Genomic DNA, 20,966 nt, shown 5'->3' with positions numbered 1-20,966 from the left:
ATAGGGATGATGATCATAAATAATAATTTCTCTCTTAATCGAAAATCAATCATTTTTGGTTCCATGGGCAGTAACCTGGTCGCCATTTTCTCGAAAGCCTATCCGGTTCCTCTCGGTACAGAAACCGGGAGGAATCGGCGCTCGCTTTGAAAATTTAATCCCTTCTACGGTCCTGAAAACGCCCATAGCGGCCGCTGGTTGGAGAGAGAGAATACCCGGTGCACCGCGGTTGGTATCTGGTCCCGAGGAGATATGAAACGCCCATGGTGTTTCATGGTGAGCGGCGTAAGGCCAAGATCCTAAATCACATTTGACTGTGGTAATAGGATTGCTTGGAAAGCCTGAAACCCCTCCAGAGGAATGAAATCCATCTGATAGTAAATCTAACCTCTTCCCCAACCCACCTTCATACTTTTTCTTTTTAAACCTCTTACGGATTCAACGCGCATTCCTCGCTTCTGGAATGTCGATGCTGGACAAAGTCGAGCCCCTCATTCGAGATTGAAAGACATTTTTTGAATGCTTAAAGTCGACGTTTAATTTTTTTACAGTGAACTGAACTTCACTTATTAAAGCATTATGGAATTGTTTGTTATAATCGTTGTTGTAGTAATTAATTATATATATATATATATTTTCTTCTTCTTTTCTATCTCTATATTTTCTTTATGCTTCTTATATATGAATATAAAAGTTCAAAAGAAGAATATAAATATAAAGAATATAAAGAAGAATTATTAAAGTCAAATACAAAAATTATCTATATAAGAAAACCATACGAGAATCTCTTCCTATTTTTCCCTTTTAAATTTTATTCGTTTCGTTATGTTTTTCATTATTATTGTTATCATTAATTATTCATTAAATTTTCAAAACAAAATTATCTTCGATTTGAAGACAAAGAGAAAAGTGAAATCTTCGAGTTCTTTGAGGATCCTTTTTTTCCTAACTCGTGAAATCCTTCTATACCGACAGGAAGTGAAAACAGGATGGAATGTAGGCCAGCAGGTCAGTTTTTTCCTTAACGAAATAACAAACGATACCAAGCAAGATGTTTCTCGAGGATCGACCCTTTGAAAAAGAAAAAAAAAATTAGAGAAAATTCGAAACGAAACTGACGCAATATACTGTGAAAGAAAATATTTTCGTTTTTTTGAAACCCTTCCTAAGAAAACTGATATACACCTAAATATATGTATAATAATCTGTTATAAATCTGACAAATTTCTTTTTAAATGAAATGCGCTATATTATATTTATGATTCCCACTTAAATATCTTACTTAAATATCTAATATCTACTTTGAAATATCCGAAAAAACTGAAATTTTATCATTTTCTTGTTGGAAAATAACAAAAAAATGTGGAATTTTAAATAATAAAGATATTTATTTACCTGTTTTAAAAAATAAAAATTTAACTGAGAATAAGAAAGACACGATGAAGAAAATGAAATTTTAATTCAAAGAAATAAATAAAAGAAAATGGAGATTAGATATATCCATATATTCATAACGATAAGCAAAGTATTAAAAATATTTATATTTATCAAAAAAATTAAATAAGATATTATAATGAAGAAAGTGAAATTTTAACCTGAAGAAACAGACAACAAGAATGGAGAATACTATTCACGTATAGCGATAAGAAAACAAGAACAAGAAAAATCTGAAGGAAACAAAGAAGACATTCACCTCATGTGTCGGATATGTTAGTTCGCGCGACCCATAGCGTCTCGTTTCACGTGTTAATAAATAGCCGGGTTATTACCGGCAAGCTAATTCCTCAGTCACTCTCTTCATTTAACGAAGCCAATTATGAGAGACATAAATGTAAGCACTTAATAGTTGTATACACAATCGCACGCGCGTGCAAAATTCCGCTTTTGAACAAGAGGAGCATCGTTTTGATCTACTTCCGTCACGGTACTTCGTTATTTCCATGTAAAAGTAGTTACATAATTTCCTGCCATTAAATTACATTTCTTGATATTCACAAAAATTCAAGAAGATAGTACCTAGTGTAATATAAAAAATAATATTCTTAATTTTTGTTTATTATTATAATTTAATTTATCGTTATTTGTCATAGAACAAAACAATTCGATAATATCACAATTCACAATTCACTATTCGATAATATCATATAAATAATTGTATAAGATTCTTACGTAAAAATTTTTAGTTTATCTAAATGTAAAAATTTTTAGGTTATGTAATTTTAGACAAATATCAATCCATGTAAGATTTTTACATAAAAATCTTTGGTTTGTCTAAATAGATTTAACATAGATTTTTAGATTATCAGATTACAAAATATCACTTTCAATTCTAATTCTATAATAAAATAATATTAAACTCACAAAAAAGACGCAAGATGCCAACTCTCAAAGAAGATTTCTCCAAACGTCGGGAAGAAAATTGACGCCATAGCGAGTGGATCGTCCCGGCAGATTCAAAATGATCCAATACTGTTTGCGTATCATTCATTCGACACTCCCGAGCACGACTGAAACCACAGCCAAGCGTGATGGTTCACAGTTAAGCAAGTGCTCCGCTTAATTGCCACCATGATACTTTTATTGTACGTTAATTCCGTGATTGTCGTTACGAAATCAATTTGCCACGATACTTGAGGCCTCGTAAAGTTATTTAACGTGTATTATAAAAACAAGCGTGCTCACGTGGTCTCCCTATTGCGACGCGGCCGTTCTCTTCGTTGATTTCCAACCCCGACGTCGTAAACCTCCACACGTATTGACTTGTTTCGTTCTTCTCCACGATTTCAAGTGTGTTTCGATGGATAATGGCTGCGTATAATCCGATGTATTTTCGTTGCGGAACGAACTTCGTTTTTGGAAGCCGTTGTGATATTAACAGAGAGAAAATAATTATTGCTTATTAATGAACACTGCATGAATGACTTTTGAAACTTTTGAATCAAGAATAATTTTAACAACACAGCAAACGTATCGCTCAATAATGAAAAATAACTCTTGAAAATATTATTCTCGAATATATTCATATTACAAGCGTCCTCTATCTAATAAAACTTGTCTCGAAAATATATCTCGCGGCTAATGATTGGATCAAATTAAAACGAATCTCGTGACGTAACAAGCATATACATATACATATACATATACATATAGTATATACATATAGTATATAGATATACATATATATATATATATATATCTACTTAGTTTATATTAGTATAAAAAAGAGGTTAGGAATAATTTCAAATGATTCCAATCCAATTATTAGCGAGAGTCTCATGTCTCATCGTTATAGATTGAGATATTTAAAAAATAAATTGATAATAAATTTCCAATTATTTAACTATCAGAACACAATGTTTCTAACTATTGCATTTATTATTAATGAACAAAGTCTATTCGATAATCCATGCAAGAAGAAGGAAGGATACGTTATGACATTTATATGGTCACAATAATACACTGACAATAACAACAGGTGTCGCGATTAGTCACATTTCACACATAACTAAGTATATCTAACAATATCCTACTCTGTACATAGATTTAGAATATTTCGAAACTTACAAAAATCTCAACATGAGTGTTCAATTCATAGAAATTGAATAAAATCTATGGACAAAGGTATAATGGGTAAAGAAAAAAAAAAAGGTTAGGAAAAAAATACCTCGATAATCCATCGCAAACAACTAGCGTATTCGATACGAAGCATCCACTGCTTAAGACATCACTTCACCCAGCACACCGAGAGGCATTCATTTGCCTTTTTTCAAAGATCACGCGATGGAACGGTGAAACGCAATGCAGTTACACGTATTGCCCGCGAGGAACTGATCATTTGCAACGGCTACGAATCGTTCGTGGTCCGAGGGCCGTCGCCGGTTATTTGTACGACGAATTAACACGGGCCGCAAACAAACACGCGGTACAGCTTTAAAAGCACCGTCGCCAGTACCTTTCGGTCAAGCCTTAGCTGCTTGCCTTGCTGCCTTTTTTTCCATACACGACTTCCCGGAGTGAAAACAACGCTCGTGAAATTCGTCGAACGAGGAAAAGCAAACATTCTGACCATTCTGTGACTTGGAATGTGACGTTTCGTTACACGGAACATTGGTAAATATCTTGTATACACTATGAGACATTTAGTCATTTATATCTTGAAAAATGATTCTTTTTATTTTTCATTTAGTGAAAATTAATTGGTTATATTCGTATTTTATTTGTATCAATTAATGTAAATTGATTAGTTATGTTAAATACTTTCATTTGTATCGATATAAGGTTAGAATAGAACAGAGTAATAATATGTATTGATAATCGTTAATTTTAAAATTCTTGAAGAGTTCACAAATGTATAATAGATGTGTAAGATCTTACTTGATAGATAATAAAATTCGAAAATAAAATGCAATAAATATTACGTCTATTGAATCGTAATTAAGTATTTGAAACTATTATAACTGACAACTTTCAAATATCTTCGAAAGATTCTGAAGAATTCTATAGTGGATAACGTAGGTAACAGACTTGTCAGACTTATATGTCTGCCCTCTTACAGCAATTTTTTGAACCTTTTTCTCTATGATATGATATAGACAGTTGATAATACAGATTTCTAATTATTTTACATTTCATACCATCAAGTATAATGATAATAATAATAAATCTATAATGATATATAGATATATTTCTATATATAATATTAAAGTACAGTATTTTAGAAATAAGTTAAATAATGCATCATACATGCATTTAACAATATTTTTAAAATAATTTATTTTTAAATTTATATCTTAAATTTCAAATAGAATATTTGCATATATATATATATATATATATATATATATATATATAGAGTTACCTTTTTCTTTAATAAATAATTAATTTAATTTCTATTATTAATCTGACAATAACAAAAATGAACAACAGACACTTTTTGCACACTTGAAATGTTAAATATTTTTAAAGTATGAAATAGATGAATAAACAAATTAACAATTTAATAAGAAATTACTACAACTTTAGACAATTTTTTTATAACAAAGTTATATTAAGTATTAAGCTCTCAGAACACATTGTTCAAGCTCATCCAAAGAAAAGCTGTAAAATTCGCCAAGGGTTGGCAGTTATTACCATCCATAAAATTTTACGAACTGAAAATATTAAACTCACTCGAATGTGTTCACGCAAACCCTTTGGCTTTTTTTCGACGCATTAAAAAAATTGCTTGACATTTCCTGAAATTAAAAGAATATAAGTTAATTGCAATAATTCATATTGCAACATAAATACAAAATAAATAAATATGAAATACATTAAATTTTTTTTAAACATAAAATAATTAGAAATAATATTTCATTACATGTATAAGATTCTTGTACATACAAGGCTCATAAAATAATACAAATAATATGAAAAAAAAAAAATCAGAAATAACAATAACAGCTTTTTAACAAACAAAATGGAGAAAACCGCGATCACGATGTAAACTAATCTCCGTTAGTGTTGTGTTTATGATTTTCTTGTGGGTTTGTCGAATACACTGGGATACCACTAGATTTATGAAGCGATGATTGATGGCCGGCTGGACAACCATGTTCTTAGACGAGTGAAAGTAATTGCCTTGGCAACATCTCTAAACTTGATTACCGCAGTCGCGAGCCATTAAAGCGCGAAAAAAATTCAATGGCAGACGTACTTTAAATTTACAACGAATATAATTTGTATCAAAGTTGTAAAAGTTATTATATTTTATTATATTTGAAATTATTTTTCAAATTTTTTATCACACAAAATCCGTGGAAAAAATTGTAATGCATTATAAATTTTAAAGAAGCATAAAATGATGATGGAGGAAACAGAATTTTTTGTTGTTACAGTTAAAATTTTCTAAGAATAGAACATAATTTTGTTAAATATAATTAAAATTTATTTCAAGTGAAATATTCACCGTATGTGGTTTATTAACATTAGTTTCATAAAATTACTAGGATTACTATAAGCAAAATTATAATTCTTGTCTATTATTAGATAAGAAATTTCTATCGCTCTATAGTTTAATACATTTCTCATTAATTAATTTTTAAAAGAATTTTATTTTTTATTACACATATTACAATTTCATAAAGGAGATGAAAATTTACAATTATTTTGACACTTAGGATTTCATTTATTTCTTTCTTTATTAAAATATCTTTTTTTTTTCTTTTTTTTTTAGAAATATTATCTTAATAGAAAAATTATTATACCTACGTATCATTGCACAATGATTTTATTTTATAAAACAATCAAAAACAATTTTTCATCTTTCTTACCTCAATTTTATCTAGAACTCCAATGTAATGAAGATAATAAGAGAAGATATACTTATTCTATTATCTCGATTTCATCCATATTCTTAATAAAACACAAAAATAAGACAAGAGAAAGCAATTAAAATTTCTTACCAATCATTAATAATGTTTATCACAATTATAAATAAATAATTATTTTTAGATAATTCGTGAGATTATTTGAGAAGAAGAACCGTGGATTTCGATTCTAAAAGGAGAAATTTTACGATTGTATAGGACGATTGGTGTTTCGTAAAGAACAATGAACGTTAATTTTATCGGTCATCCGGACGGATTGGTTGAACCAACTGACGATTCAGCAGCTGTTACCTCATCGGTAGCGTGCAACCGCCGCCACCCTGACGCTTTTAGGGGAGACATATTGGCGGACGTTACTGCTCGAGAAGAAGAGAGCTTCTGCGATCGTTTCCAAGGGAACAGAAGATATTAACGTGTTAAAAGAGACCGTTATAAACTACTCTACGTTCCAACCTTGCTCTTATCCTCCCTCTTTCCCTCATTTTCATTTTAATTTCTTAGAGAATAGAATTGGTGAGTAAGGTGAGCAACAATTCGATAACTCATCCAGTTAATCAAATTAAAAATGAACGGTAATTACATAAGAAAGTATCATTTAGAAAAAATAATATGGTTTTATATTTTAATCTAGCTGTATAAATAATTTGGGAAAGTTAATTGGAGAAAATAGTTTTTACATAAATTTAATTTATGAATATAATTAATCTATCTACGATAACGTAATTTTATTTTATTTTATTTCTTTTGCGATTAAATTGCGGATAATTATAAATTTGGAATATTCAAATATTCGAGTTTTTGGAGAAATTTTGAAATAAAAATTCTCAAGTTTGCAATCACGATATTTCGTCGAATATTTTTCCCCTTGGTTTCCTTCTTTCGACAGCTGCATCTTTTCTCAACAATTTTTTGAAAATAATACATACATGGGTGCAATAAAAGCATAACTCTTGGCCCATTGGTCCATTCATCTGAAATCCTTTCGTCTCGAAGGAATTCCACGTCTTGATACTCTACCTCCTCTACCTATTTCTCTGCGTTATATCTAAAAACTTTTAGCCACGGTTTCGCCTTCGTTTTATTGCCTTTTTTAACCTTTTTCTCTCTCTCTCTCTCTCTCTCTCTCCAGGCTTCGTTTTCGTCCTCGATTCTCTCCGCTACCAGTTTGCTTCGATTCCGTGATTCAGTTGGACGCATGTTGTGCTAACATTTATCCACGCTTATCCTCGTAAATATCCTCGTATTTTTACAATAGATATCGTGCGTGATTAAAGTGTTGAGATCGAGTTATAAATATAAATCGAGGGAAATAAGTGAAAGATTATTTTCCAATAATACAAATATAAACTGTGTTTAATTTAAATAAATAATCTTTCTCCATTCCTTGATATGGATCTTGCATCATACTTTATGTTTTTCAATTTTTCTTTTTTTCTTTAAACGTATTCCTTTTAAATTACGAATTAAATATCTTAAAAATATTTGATGGAGAAAAATTCTGGAATAGAAATTATTTAAAAATTCTTCCTCCAAGGAAACTTCGCCATTTCGGGGTGGAAATTATCGAATTTTCCATCCGCGTGCCTTTCACGCCTCTGGACCAACATGGCTGCTCGCGTATCCATGGTTACACCCTCTGCCATTCGATATAACCCTTGATGAAACGCTCACACTGGGAATAGAAGGGGCGGTACGAAAAGAGGGTGAAACTATAGCGAAGGGTGTGCTCGAGATGACGAAGGAAGGTCGATGTTACGCAGAAAGCCTTTCATCTTTCACGTCGGCCATTAAAAAAGAAAACTTATGTTTGTTAATTTATCTGCGAGTCGAGAGATGAGGCGAGCTGTTAAAAATTAATTTTAACAAAGTAGAATGAACGAATTAAAATTTGTAAGCAATGAAAATTTGACGAAAAGAGAATTGTTCATTCTTGAATTTAATTCTGTATAAATTACGATTATTCTCGATTTTATGAATTAATTAGTTTCTATTTTGCTATAGAAATTGTAGAATAGTAAATATAATCGATTCATAAGAAGAAACGTATAAAATGTGAAATAGATATACTTGATGAATAAAAGAAGACTTTACTTTAGATAAAAAAAAAAAAAGATTCTAGAAATATTATTCATTTGATGATCGTATTAAGGAGATATATAATTTCATATTTTTTTCTCTAATTACTTTTCTTTATTTCTTTTGCTCGCTTTCTTTTGTTCTGTTATTTCCCTTTGATATCATTAGAAACCTAGAAAAGAAAAAATGAAATAAAAGCTTGAATCGTCATGGTGAATGATTGATTCGTGAAATTCGTTTCAATTATATATTGTATTCTATAATACTTTTTTTTGACAATAAATTACCATAAGAGCATGAACGCATAATATGTTGATTAAAAATAAGTTGGATTAGTGTTTTGATCGGTAATCTCATAAAAATTGTAACAATTCTAAAATTTGTATAAAAATTATTTAACAAAATTGTTGGCTTATATGTTATATAATGTTCTGCAAAAAGTTTGAAATGAAAATTCGTAAATATATGAATTCTTGAAATGAGAATTACAATGAAATTTTTATATATCTTATTTAATATTCGTCACATTTTTTTTTCGACAATAAAATATAATATTTCGATGTTTATCCAAAAATTCAATATTCGTTGCTTCAATTAAATCGTTTTTACCAATTAACCTATTAATTCAAAATATAGTTTTAACATATCTGAAATTTTTTTATCAATTATTCAAAGTTATTTTTTATTTTCAATTCTTTTAATTCTTTATTTTTTCAGAATCTAATTAAAATGAAAAAAAATTTCCCATCTCATATAGTGACAAATAGATCAATTATTTTATCTTTTAGATCAATAAATATTGTTGTTAGAATTGTAATCTGAATTTATTTATCAAGTTTTTTATTTCTAATTGTCAATTTTTTTTAATACATTAACAATTATAATTTTACGATTTCGTGATATTATTCATGAGAGAACATAAGGATTACAAGGATTACATACTTTTTATTTTACATAATTTTTTAAAGTTTAGAATAATTTTATTTATTTTATCAGAATTAATATTTTTTATATCTTTCTTTTGAATTTCTTCAGTTTCTCCCAATATTGAAATTGATATAATTTGACCTGCAAAAGATATTAAATTTTTTAATAAAATTCCTTTAGAATCTATTTAAAATCAAATAAAAATTTAAAAAAAAAGGTTATTCAATAACTTGAAAAAAAGAATCATATAAAAAATTTTAAGCAATTATTGTAAAGAAGGAACTTTCAATCTACAAATATATTATGAATTCAGTTAAATTAAAATTATTCAGCATCTTTACAACTTAAAGATTGAATTTTTCAAATTTTTCGTGAAAAAAAAAGTATCTTTACTTCTCTATTTTCTATATTAATGTAAACATCTTTGAGAAAAATGAACCCAATCTCTGAAAATAGAGATTTAAAATTAATTTAAGCTGATTACTATATTTTTCTTTTTTTTTTTTTACAAAGTTACAACGGTGTAAAATATAACCTCACTTGTTCTTCACTCTTCGTCGTCTCATTCATGAATATTTGAATTTACAAACTCGATTTCTCTTTCCATCGTTTGATCATTTATTGCACTCTTATCCAAACAAATGAAGAAATATCTAATAAAATTTCTTCCACATTTAACAGTCTATATTACAAATGGATCACCAGCGCGAATAGGTACCATTCCAACAGATAAAGAAAAAGACGAGTTCCCCTGTAGGCAGAAATTTGCAATACAATTCAAGTTTATTGAACGATAAAGAAAAAACAGCAAACGGCGCGTTTTTCAAATGATAAAAGCTACCGGGTGACTAGATAAAAATCCTCCAAAGTGGTGTCGTAAAACGTGCTGCGAGCCCATCAACGAATCATCAATAAATTCTGTTCTCTTTCTCGAAGAGAAGGCCTGTAAACACCGGTCTATCGTCACGATGATAAAATTATGAATCGACGATCGGTATGCTGTATCACGTAATACACGAACAATTCATTCTTGATATGAGATTTTTATTGCATGGGAATGAATAGAATAATAATACTGAAGATAAAATTATTATAATTTATAAATATTAATATAATTTAATTCAATTTAATTTAAAAGTAATATTAATTCGATTGAATTAATAATATAAATTAATTAAATATTTAATGTATAATACTTGAAATTTTAAAATTACTATTTATTATTGTATCATTACAATTTAAATAATTAAAAAATATGAAATAATTGTTCTTACGAATACGTCACAATTAACATCCATCTCAATATTTAATTTATAATTATATAAAAATAAAAATCTTATTAATATCCTCTTAACTTTTTAAAATTATTATCTATTGCAATAATTATTGCAATAATTTAAATAATTGAAAATATCAAATAATTGTTCTCACGAATATAATATATTTATCTATCATAAAAATATAGTCAATATTTTTTTTACAGTAATTTTTTACAGAAAACAAAAATATTAATAAATTATATATTATTGCAATAAAACTTGTATAATTCGTTATAAATATGTACATAGACAATATTTTATACACAATTAGTAACGAATTCACGAAGAAGCTAGTTGCATTTCTTGTTGAGAAAAGATAAGTCGATTGGTCGATAGGTAATATAAAAGTTTTTATTAGGGTACACGTCGAAGAAAAGTTACGATACGAGGACCAATGACGTGTATTTCTTTAGGGGTTGCTACCGAGAACCAGATGGTTGATCGCAAATCGTAAACTTTCCGATAGACCAATGAGAATCATCCAACTGGGAGTCTACCCCCTCGCTGTTTGAAGCCCTCTCGTTTCAGACCGTAATGGCGAATATCTCACAGTTAATGTGTTTGAACGACTTTCATCAGATGTTAAGTTGTCTTAAATTAATCTCATAAAAAAAAAAAAGAATACGTCACGAAAGAAGACAGATGAAAGAAAATTCGTTACATATAAATATAAAAAAATATACTTTTAATAAAATTATTGTGAAGAATAGGAAATTTGAAACATTAATTTATTTCTACGTATTGAAAATCTTAAAAAATAATTTGTATTGTTGAATTATTTTTTATTTAAATTATAATAACAATTTAAAATATAAAATATATAATTGAGAACAAAAAAAATTTTTAAATCTTAAATTTCTTCGATTAAACGTAATTTTTTTGTATCTTTATTTAAAGTAAATAAATTTGATTCCAATTTTTTAAAAATACTTAATTTGTATATATAATTTTATAATTAGAATTACAATCGTTTTTTAACTTTCATCCATTTATATCCAAATAATACTTATACATATATATATATTTTTATAAAAATAATTTTAGATAAAAATAAAAGAAATATATCTATATAAAATATATATATTGGATTACATTCATTATACTGAAATCAATTAGTATACGATTAATAATACGATTAATAATAAATACGATTAATAATTCAAAATTATAAATGACTTTTAACAATTACTAAAATAAAAGAAAATTACTTTATTTGAAATTACATTATCTATTAAATTATTTATTTAATTAATTATATATATTGATTATTGTTAAAAAAATAATTATATATATATTGCTAATGTTAATAATTTTCATTTGTGTACTTATAGCAACAGTTTATCAAAATATATAATGTTGATCGTTAGTTCTGTTCTATCTATGATAGAGGTCGTTTCATTTGTAATAAAAGTTAATTCAAGAAATCGTTTTGAGTTAAAAAATGTTGTTATCGCGTAGTACAGCAATTTTAAAAAACGTACGTTATTTAAATGCAAAGAAACAGACTACAATAAATTTAAATCAAATTCGTACATGGTAAATATTTTTATATATTATATAACTTTTTTTTAGAAAGAGGTTAGATTTGTACAGTAAAAAACTTTTCTATAAAACTGTAAAGTTTTCTAAATTTTTGTTCTCGTAAAAATACAAAAATATTTTTATATATATAAAAAATATTGTATAATTCATATGTAGTGAATATAATACATTTAATCAAATGTATGATTCTATTATGAAAAAAATATCTCCAAAATATGTCATCCTATTCTAATATCTATAAAAATTAATTATATTAAATTACGAAATATTCTATTAGTTTTTGTTATCGCTCAACACCAAAACCACAAACATCATGGGTAATAGTATCTGAAATTTTGGGTGGAATAATGTGGTGGTGGATTTTTTGGAATTTTTGGTATGAATACAAACATATTATTGTAAGTATCATAATTATTGTTTATATATATTTTAGAAATTTACTTTAAAATAGTTTATATTTTTAAAAATACAATTTTGTTATTTTATATTCTGTAATATATTGTGTATTTTATATTCAATTTTGTAATTTATATATTTTTATATTCAGGGTCATTTTCCTGAATTATGTCCAGCAGATTGGACAGATGAAGAATTAGGAATTCCACCAGATGATGCTTAAATAGATTTTCTTGTGTACAAGAATGTGTAAATTTTGATATATACGTTAAAGATTTTACTGTATTTAATTTAAATATAAAATTACAATATAAAACTAATAGATGTACTAGTCAATTGATAGTTTATCCATATTATATCTTTCTTCAATAAATATATCTTTTAAATTATACAATTAAAAATTTATATTTTTTACCCATTATATTATTTTATTAACAATTTAATAAAAATATATATATATTTGTACATGAAATTATAAGAATATATAATATAATAATTTTTTTAAAATATAAATTTAATTTCATGTAATATAGATTATGATTGTATCTATATATATCTTTTTTAATTACTTGGTACTTTAATAGATATTGTTTTAGTTTCAAGATATTCCTTTAATCCTTCTGCACCACTAAAATAGAAAGAGAAATATTTTTATTAATTCTTTATAAATTTCTTTATTATATAATAAATAAATAATAATAAACTTACAGTTCACGACCTATTCCTGATTGTTTAAATCCACCAAATGGAGTTTGAGGTGTAATAGCATCATAACAATTTATCCTTCAAATAAATTTTTTTATATAAATTTTCTGAAGTTCTATATATGTATATATATATATATATATATATATATATACAAAAAATATAAAATTTAAATTAAAATATTTACCAAACACTTCCAGCTTCCACTGCTTGGGCGAATGTCAAAGCTTTATCAATATTTTTAGTAAGAACTCCAGCAGCAAGGCCATAATTTGTATTGTTTGCACGTTCAATAACTTCATCCATTGTTTCAAATTTTAAAATAGATTGAACAGGTCCAAATATTTCTTCTTTTGCAATTCTCATAGTATCAGTTACATTTGAAAAAACAGTTGGCTTTAAATTAAATTAAAATAATTATTTAAGAGAAACATTTAAATAATTCATTTAAATAATATAAAAAATATTAGGTCAGAAAATTATACCTTAATGAAATAACCAATACTTCCATGACGTTCTCCCCCAGTTTCCAATACAGCTCCTTCTTCCTTTCCTGATTTAATTAAACCTAAGACTTTATGAAACATTTCTTCATCAATTTGGGGTCCTTGTTGAATCTCAGAATTAAAAGGATCACCGACTTTTCTTTGTGATGCTAATTGTTTAGCATGATTAACAAACTGATCATAGATTTTAGCATGTACAAACGTACGTGAACCAGCACAACAATTTTGTCCGTGATTAGCAAATATTGCATTGAAAGCAATTTCAGCTGCTTCTTTAACTAGAAATTATATATTCTTATTAATTCCTTTATTATAGATTACATATATGTTAATATTTTAATAAATGTTTTATCAACATACTGTCAACATCATCAAAAATAACTAAAGGACTTTTGCCACCCAATTCAAGAGAAACCCGTTTAAGATTACTTTTAGCAGAAGCTGCCATTATTAAATGACCAACCTATAAATAAAATATAAAATGTTAATATAATTTTATTTATATGAATAAATGTTGAATAAATCAATATCATAAATTAGATACTTCTGTAGATCCTGTAAATGCAATCTTATTAACTTCTGGATGTTCAGCAATAGCAGCACCAGCTGTTGGACCATAACCAGTAATAACATTTATTACACCAGGTGGAAAACCAGCTTCTTTAGTAAGTGCTGCAGCATAAAGTGCACTTAAAGGAGTTTGCTCAGCTGGTTTCAAAACAATAGTACATCCAGTAGCTAAAGCGGGACCCCATTTCCATGCTAACATAAGAAAAGGATAATTCCAAGGAATAATTTGACCCACTACACCTATTGGTTCTTTGCGGGTAAGTGAAATAAATTTTCCATCTAAATAACAAATTATATTATTATTTATAAATATTCATGAAATATTTACTAATTTTATTAAAAAATATCGAACAGACCTGCTGGAATAGTATCTCCAAAGATTTTATCACACCATGCAGCATAATAACGAATTGTTTGTATACTTGCTTCTATATCAAAAAGGGCATCTGAATATGTTTTTCCATTATCTAAAGTTTCAAGAGTTGCAATATATTCCAAATCTCTTGCAATAAGATCTGCAAACTATATATATATAAATATTATAATAATTAAATAAAAAAATATGAAGATAAATTTCTTCACAAATAAAATATAAAATTATATATTGATATACTTTATTCATAAGATTTCCACGAATAGATGCATCCATTGTTCGCCATTTTGATTTTCTGTTAAATGCTTCTTTTGCAGCTGCAACTGCCTTATCTACATCTGCCTATATAAAGCAAAACAAATATTTTAAATAATAATACAAAAAATTTTGTAATGTAATGTAAAATTTATAAAAATAAAATATAATACCTTATCACCTTCAGAAACTTCTACAATAACAGTACCATTAGCTGGATTTATAGTAGAAAACTTTTTACCACTTACTGAATCCACAAAGTTATTATTAATAAATAACTGAAAATATACAATTATTGCAAATGTAAATAACTATATATATACATTATATGTGTATAATTTTTTAATATAAATTTTTATTTTAGCCAAGTTCATTTCAATATATATATATTATTATATTATTATTTTATTATTATTATTATTATATTATATTATATTATATTACTATTATTATTATTATATTGAAATTAAAAAGTATATATTTACCTGAGTATATTTAATATCAATTTTGCGACTCATCTTCATGAATGTAATGTCTTCAATAAATGAATAAACATATGTCTAGCTATTTATATTTGAAACAACTCTTGATAAGATAAAATTTAATTATTCTATATCATTTACTTTTCTGTAATTTTTCAGTAATTTTTTAATTATATATCATTTATTTTCATATAAATTAATTAAATTAAATATTTAAAAATATGTATAAAAAATAATTTTATTTTGTAACAAAAATTTATACTTACATATTTTTATTTTTAAACAATCCTTCATTTATCTTTTCATAATCTCTTTTGTAAATAAATATTTTTGTATTACATTTTTAAAGAATTAATAAAAAAAGTTTATAAAGTTATTAATAAAAACTTTTTTTGATTGATTTTTTGATTTTTTTTTGATTTGAATGAGGTTACACTAGCTATTTGAGATGCGATTTGAGAACAATTTGATGTAATCATATCTTGATTTATATCATTATCTCATATAGATATATTCAACTGTGAAAATATATTTTTATAATATTTTTTTCTTAATAATAATTGAATAATTATATTATTTAAATTAATAAATTTAAACTTCAAAGTATTTTTTAATAGAAATATTCATAAAAATTAATATTTATAATATAAATATAAAAAATATGTGCATTATAATTATATATATGTGCCTTCAATTATTTTTCAATTCTATTGATACCTTATATCATTTTTATTAAATCATTGGCGGTAGATATACAATTATTAAGTAAGAAAAAATATTTCGTTGTTGTGAATTATTAAATCAATAAATTTTGTCTCCTTGATTCTCTTGAAGCAAATAGTAATGTACTGTGTTACAAAAAATCATTCGTAATAAGAATCGAAATTTATTTTCATTCAGTTTGAAAAATAAGAAGTTATTGTAATAAATAAAACCCTACTAAATTTAGTTTTCCGTAATAATTTATTGAAAAAACATTTAATATGAATAATCATCAAGATGCTGGTGGAGATAAGGAAACGGTAAATTTAAAATAACAATTTTTTTAACTTTTAACTTTAAATAACTTTTAACCATAAATATTTATAAATTCAGTTTCAGAAATATATTAAATTATTTTTTAAATTTTTCTAATAGCCTTGTCCACAATTGGACTATACCAAAGTTGATGAACCACTTTATTTGCCTCAACCTGGAAACGAGCTTCCGGTACAACCTGAAGAACAAATGGAACCGATCGGTCCATGGGCAACAGGTCGTGTAACATACACTTCTCAAGATGGTTTAACAGGAATCAGACCAGTCGCTGATCGATATTCTATAACCAACTCTGGAGAATCTCAGTGGAGAAGTAATAACTTGAAATTTTTTAAACAATCGAATGAAAAGATTAATGAAGCTCTGTATGTAAATAAATTTCAATAATTTTTTAAATTAAATATACAATAATAATTAAATCATTACATATTGTAATATAGCCGTGCTATAAGCAATGCAAAAAGATGTGTCGAGCGATCTTACAAAGAAGCAGATAAAATACAATTGGAATCAATGGAATATTTAAAAAATCGTGCAAATGAAGTACATCGTTGGAAAACCGAACTGGAACATTTAATACTTGAGATTACAAAAGAAATAGAATTATTGCAATCTGAATATCGACATGTAAAACATTCTTTGTCGCTCCTCACGGTTCCAGAATCTATAGCCGGTGAATTTTTAGAATTGCGATCTAGACGATTGGATTCTGATCTTATTCGAGATGAAGTTGAAACAGAACTTACAAAAGTTAATATCGCTTCGTCATTATTAATTAATATTTCTCATTATTATTATTATTAATTATTAATTATTATAGGAGGTAGCACTTTGTTCAGAGATACGTGATTTGCTTGTTAGAACTCGAGAACACATAGAAATGCAACTAACCGAATTAAAGACTGCAAAAGCAAGGATGGAAATGGATTGGACTGATAAAACTGACAGTTATACTATTGATGCTGAAAACATAAAATTGACAAATGATTCTCATATCATAATGTGGAAGCTTGGAGCTACAAGAGTTCCAGCAGAGTATATAATTAAAATTAATTTTTGAAATAATTTATATGATATATATAAATTTAAATTATATTTTGCAAATTGTATAAATTCGATTAATTGTTTTTCATTAGGCAATCATCGCCTGCGAGTTATGAACATTACACACGAGAAACTCTGTCCGAAGCAGAAGCGGCCAGGCAAAGATCTGTGAATTTAAGATCCACTTTAGACTCTATATATAAAAATGCTATTAAAGATCTTCGAAATCAAGCTACTAGTGTAGATTTGGTTTTAAGTAAAAAGATTAAACTTACAGAAGATGTTCGTTTACAATTAGAGAAAGAATTACTTCGCGTAAGTTCAATTTTCTCAACTTTCATAATTCATGAGGTGGAATTATAGTATTATAAAAATAAAAATTTTTTAAGTGTTTGCACGAACTTGCAAACACTGAGGTACAGATAGAGGAGCTTCGTCATTCAACGAGAGGAATGGATTGCGTAATGAAAGTAGCACAAACACGATTAGCGAATAGATTACAACGACGCAATGTAGAAAGTTGTCGTGATACTCCTCAATTTGCGTAAGTATCTTATCAATACATTATCATCATACACTATATATATATAATTACGCTGATATGATTTTATACAAAACATATTTATTTTAACATGTTCCATTCAGTTTGTTAGAAGAGGTGAAATTACTTAATGAACGTACATCAGCTATGCTGGCAGAATTAAAAGTAGCCGAAGAAACTTTAGCAGGTTTAACAAAAGCAAGAAGCGATCTTGAACGAGAAATAATCGTAAAACGCAAAACATTATATTTAGATAAAGAACGCGGACAATGGTTACGCTCATTTTATCCTACGACTATTTAATATATACAATAATAATATACAAAATTATTATATTCAAAATTTTTTAATGATTAATGCTTGATTAAAACACATCAAACATGAATTTTATACATATATCTTAGAAGTACACGATTCGTACACAAAAATATTTTTTATATAAAATATAAAAACAAAAAATATATGATTTGGATATTTAAGAATTTTTATGCGATATTTCTTACATTTATATATAATTAAATTAAATATTACATACGCTATTATATCCAAAACTTAATTATATCCAGCTTAAATTATTGCTTTAAAATTAAATTACAAAAAAAATAAATATAATTATAATTCATCATGTGGCTGTACATAAGTCATTATAAATTCGTAAAGATCGTCCAAATTTCGAGCACCATTATACTCAGAAACTTTAAGTCCGTCACGATATAAATATAATGTTGGAAAACCATCTACTTCTTGTTCATTACACAATTCTTTACTTATATCAAGAGTACAATCTACTTTGACTATTTTCACATTTTCATTTGTCAAAAATTTCTTCCCCAGATCTTTCCAAATAGGCGCTAAACGTTTACAATGCCCACACCAAGGTGCGAAAAATTTAACGAACGAAATACCGTTTTCGATACCATGTTTAAAACTTTCACCAGTTAAACTAAGTACAGCATGAGTTGTACTATCTGAATTATCAGTCTTAGTATCCATTTGGTCATTTTCTTTTTCAAGCATTTTTGATACATAAGCTTTTAATTCTTCATGAGTACGTTGTCCAGTATATTTATCTACCTATATACCAAATATTATTGAAATTAATTAATTAAATCTTTAAAAAGGAAAATTTTAGAATAGAAAAATAAAAATAATATTTAAATCTTATACCTTCTTTCCATCTTCAATCCAAAGCAGAGTTGGATATCCTTTTATATCAAATTGTCCACAAACACTACGATGCTGAGTACAATCCACTTTAGAAATGCTAACATAATTATCATTACGTAAACTATTAGCTAATTCTTCCCAAGTAGGAGCTAATTTTTGACAATGGCCACACCAAGGTGCATAAAATTTTACAAAATGATAACCAGTAGATACATGTTTATCAAAACTATCTTCTGTTAATTCTAATAAACCATTTACTGCTTCAGGAGGTGATGGTATAATATTTTCACTCTAATTTAGAAAATTTAAAAAAGTTAAATTTCAATTAATTAAATATTAAGTTCTATAAGATAATAAAAATGTTTTTGATAATTACCCCAAAAGTAATACCTAAATGATCAGTAAGAAAAGATATTAAAGATATTAAGTCTCTTGTACCTTTAAATTTAATACCTTTAGCTTCTCCAGCTTTAAAGAATTTCAATCTAAAATTAAAAATTAAAAATTAAAAATGCTAAAGTTCATTTTATATTTTTATAAATAAATAATTATATTGTTATTATACAATTGATATCATAAATATTTTATTTCATAAATTTATATCATACACACGTAGGATAACCAGTAACATCATGTTCTGCACATAAATTACTATCTGTAGTACAATCTACTTTAGCAATTTTTACGTTACTATCTTCATTATATGACATTTTAGCTATTTGTTCCCAAATAGGTTCCAGTCTTTGACAATGACCACACCTAACAAAATAAAAAATTTATTAATACAATAAATTTATAAATATATATGAGTATATATCTCTTAAAAAAATAAAAAAAAAACATACCAAGGTGCATAAAACATGACAAGATGATTTTTCTTTTGAATTTCTGTTGAAAAATTATCTTTAGTATACTGTACACTATATAAATGATCTTCTTCACTATTAACTTGACTCAGCATAAATATAAGTAAAAGGATATATTTCTTTAACATGACAAAGTTCAATGAAATCATATTCATATTAACAGATAATTAATATTTTATTAAATAATTAAATATTTAAAAATAAATTTTTAATATTTAAAAATTATATTCTAAAAATAATGATTTAAAATAATTTAAAAATTGTTTTATTGCATCGAGTATATTACTTAAGGTTACGGTTTTAAAAGTTTTTATAACGTTTTAAATAATTAAAACTTTTGTACTGTTTAGATTATAATAAAAATCTTTTTTTTATTATTAAGAAACTACTATTTCGACTTTACACTTATTCCCACACTCCCACATAAATGGATCGAAACTGCCGATTCCGCCCCCATGCTCTCATATGATATCATTTAAATAAAGACAACATTTTATGATAAAGTTCCTATAAATATTTTTTATATAATTATTAAACTTTTTAGTTTCGTTTATTCATTAATAATAATTATTTATAATTATGATTATTGTTATAATATTCGAATATGTAATCAAAATTTTACTGCATCAATTAATCAAAAGACATGTATTTATTTCTGTTTTCATTATTATTTCAAATAAAATAAATATAACATATATGATAAATCCAAAATTGATCAATTCAATCAACTATTTTGCTTAATTTGACTATTTTTTAGATATGTATATAAATAATTATCATATATCGTGTAT

The 20,966-nt window shown here is 26.2% G+C and overlaps 5 protein-coding genes and 1 long non-coding RNA gene across 6 annotated transcripts in view; 2 read left to right on the top strand and 4 right to left on the bottom strand.

The window, feature by feature from the left end:
* LOC122711754 (homeobox protein abdominal-B-like) overlaps nt 1-2,486 on the bottom strand; it is a 113,961-nt gene extending 111,475 nt beyond the window's left edge. The window contains exon 1 of the mRNA XM_043930777.1: nt 2,362-2,486. The gene's annotated coding sequence lies outside the window, so the exon portion shown is untranslated. The remainder of the gene's footprint in view (nt 1-2,361) is intronic.
* Nucleotides 2,487-9,195: 6,709 nt separating this feature from the next.
* Nucleotides 9,196-10,069, bottom strand: LOC122711715. The gene is made up of 3 exons (XR_006346155.1): nt 9,912-10,069; nt 9,765-9,817; nt 9,196-9,512 (listed from the first exon to the last, which is right to left on the bottom strand). It is a non-coding gene; the product is annotated as an uncharacterized LOC122711715 (long non-coding RNA).
* A 2,000-nt stretch (nt 10,070-12,069) lies between these two features.
* On the top strand, nt 12,070-13,018 carry LOC122711636 (NADH dehydrogenase [ubiquinone] 1 beta subcomplex subunit 2, mitochondrial-like). The gene is made up of 3 exons (XM_043930621.1): nt 12,070-12,226; nt 12,510-12,630; nt 12,780-13,018. The coding sequence occupies exons 1-3, from the start codon at nt 12,132-12,134 to the stop codon at nt 12,849-12,851; spliced, it is 288 nt and encodes a 95-aa protein (XP_043786556.1). The 5' UTR covers nt 12,070-12,131; the 3' UTR covers nt 12,852-13,018.
* A 56-nt stretch (nt 13,019-13,074) lies between these two features.
* On the bottom strand, nt 13,075-15,803 carry LOC122711633 (retinal dehydrogenase 1). Its single transcript, XM_043930618.1, has 11 exons — nt 15,786-15,803; nt 15,523-15,664; nt 15,211-15,315; nt 15,023-15,124; nt 14,766-14,931; nt 14,384-14,688; nt 14,200-14,302; nt 13,819-14,117; nt 13,521-13,729; nt 13,337-13,411; nt 13,075-13,256 (listed from the first exon to the last, which is right to left on the bottom strand). Exons 2-11 carry the CDS (start codon nt 15,559-15,561, stop codon nt 13,190-13,192), a joined length of 1,470 nt encoding a protein of 489 aa, XP_043786553.1. The 5' UTR covers nt 15,562-15,664; nt 15,786-15,803; the 3' UTR covers nt 13,075-13,189.
* A 596-nt stretch (nt 15,804-16,399) lies between these two features.
* On the top strand, nt 16,400-18,445 carry LOC122711634 (tektin-4). The gene is made up of 7 exons (XM_043930619.1): nt 16,400-16,541; nt 16,657-16,922; nt 16,998-17,307; nt 17,378-17,592; nt 17,694-17,916; nt 17,991-18,145; nt 18,247-18,445. The coding sequence occupies exons 1-7, from the start codon at nt 16,503-16,505 to the stop codon at nt 18,443-18,445; spliced, it is 1,407 nt and encodes a 468-aa protein (XP_043786554.1). The 5' UTR covers nt 16,400-16,502.
* Nucleotides 18,446-18,643: 198 nt separating this feature from the next.
* LOC122711635 (thioredoxin domain-containing protein 5) lies at nt 18,644-20,704 on the bottom strand. The gene is made up of 5 exons (XM_043930620.1): nt 20,155-20,704; nt 19,922-20,068; nt 19,686-19,794; nt 19,310-19,600; nt 18,644-19,216 (listed from the first exon to the last, which is right to left on the bottom strand). Exons 1-5 carry the CDS (start codon nt 20,328-20,330, stop codon nt 18,755-18,757), a joined length of 1,185 nt encoding a protein of 394 aa, XP_043786555.1. The 5' UTR covers nt 20,331-20,704; the 3' UTR covers nt 18,644-18,754.
* Between the last annotated feature and the right edge of the window lie 262 nt (nt 20,705-20,966).

Source organism: Apis laboriosa, unplaced genomic scaffold (genome assembly GCF_014066325.1).
Source record: "Apis laboriosa isolate Shangri-la unplaced genomic scaffold, ASM1406632v1 scaffold17_cov146, whole genome shotgun sequence".
Taxonomy (NCBI): domain Eukaryota; kingdom Metazoa; phylum Arthropoda; class Insecta; order Hymenoptera; family Apidae; genus Apis; species Apis laboriosa.
Note: the sequence above shows the minus strand (reverse complement) of the source record. Positions and strands in the feature narration are given on the sequence as shown.

Coding starts and splice junctions, on each gene's coding strand:
- LOC122711636 (XM_043930621.1), top strand. CDS start 12,132: ATGTTGTTATCGCGTAGTACAGCAATTTTAAAAAACGTACGTTATTTA. Junction 12,227..12,509: donor TTAAATCAAATTCGTACATG/GTAAATATTTTT, acceptor ATATTCTATTAG/TTTTTGTTATCGCTCAACAC. Junction 12,631..12,779: donor ATGAATACAAACATATTATT/GTAAGTATCATA, acceptor TTTTATATTCAG/GGTCATTTTCCTGAATTATG.
- LOC122711634 (XM_043930619.1), top strand. CDS start 16,503: ATGAATAATCATCAAGATGCTGGTGGAGATAAGGAAACG. Junction 16,923..16,997: donor GAAAAGATTAATGAAGCTCT/GTATGTAAATAA, acceptor ATTGTAATATAG/CCGTGCTATAAGCAATGCAA. Junction 17,308..17,377: donor TTGAAACAGAACTTACAAAA/GTTAATATCGCT, acceptor TAATTATTATAG/GAGGTAGCACTTTGTTCAGA.
- LOC122711635 (XM_043930620.1), bottom strand. CDS start 20,330: ATGAATATGATTTCATTGAACTTTGTCATGTTAAAGAAATATATCCTT. Junction 20,069..20,154: donor GTCATGTTTTATGCACCTTG/GTATGTTTTTTT, acceptor TTATTTTGTTAG/GTGTGGTCATTGTCAAAGAC. Junction 19,795..19,921: donor GATGTTACTGGTTATCCTAC/GTGTGTATGATA, acceptor TTTTAATTTTAG/ATTGAAATTCTTTAAAGCTG.
- LOC122711633 (XM_043930618.1), bottom strand. CDS start 15,561: ATGAAGATGAGTCGCAAAATTGATATTAAATATACTCAG. Junction 15,316..15,522: donor TTGATATTAAATATACTCAG/GTAAATATATAC, acceptor GTATATTTTCAG/TTATTTATTAATAATAACTT. Junction 14,118..14,199: donor TATTTTTGATGATGTTGACA/GTATGTTGATAA, acceptor TATAATTTCTAG/TTAAAGAAGCAGCTGAAATT.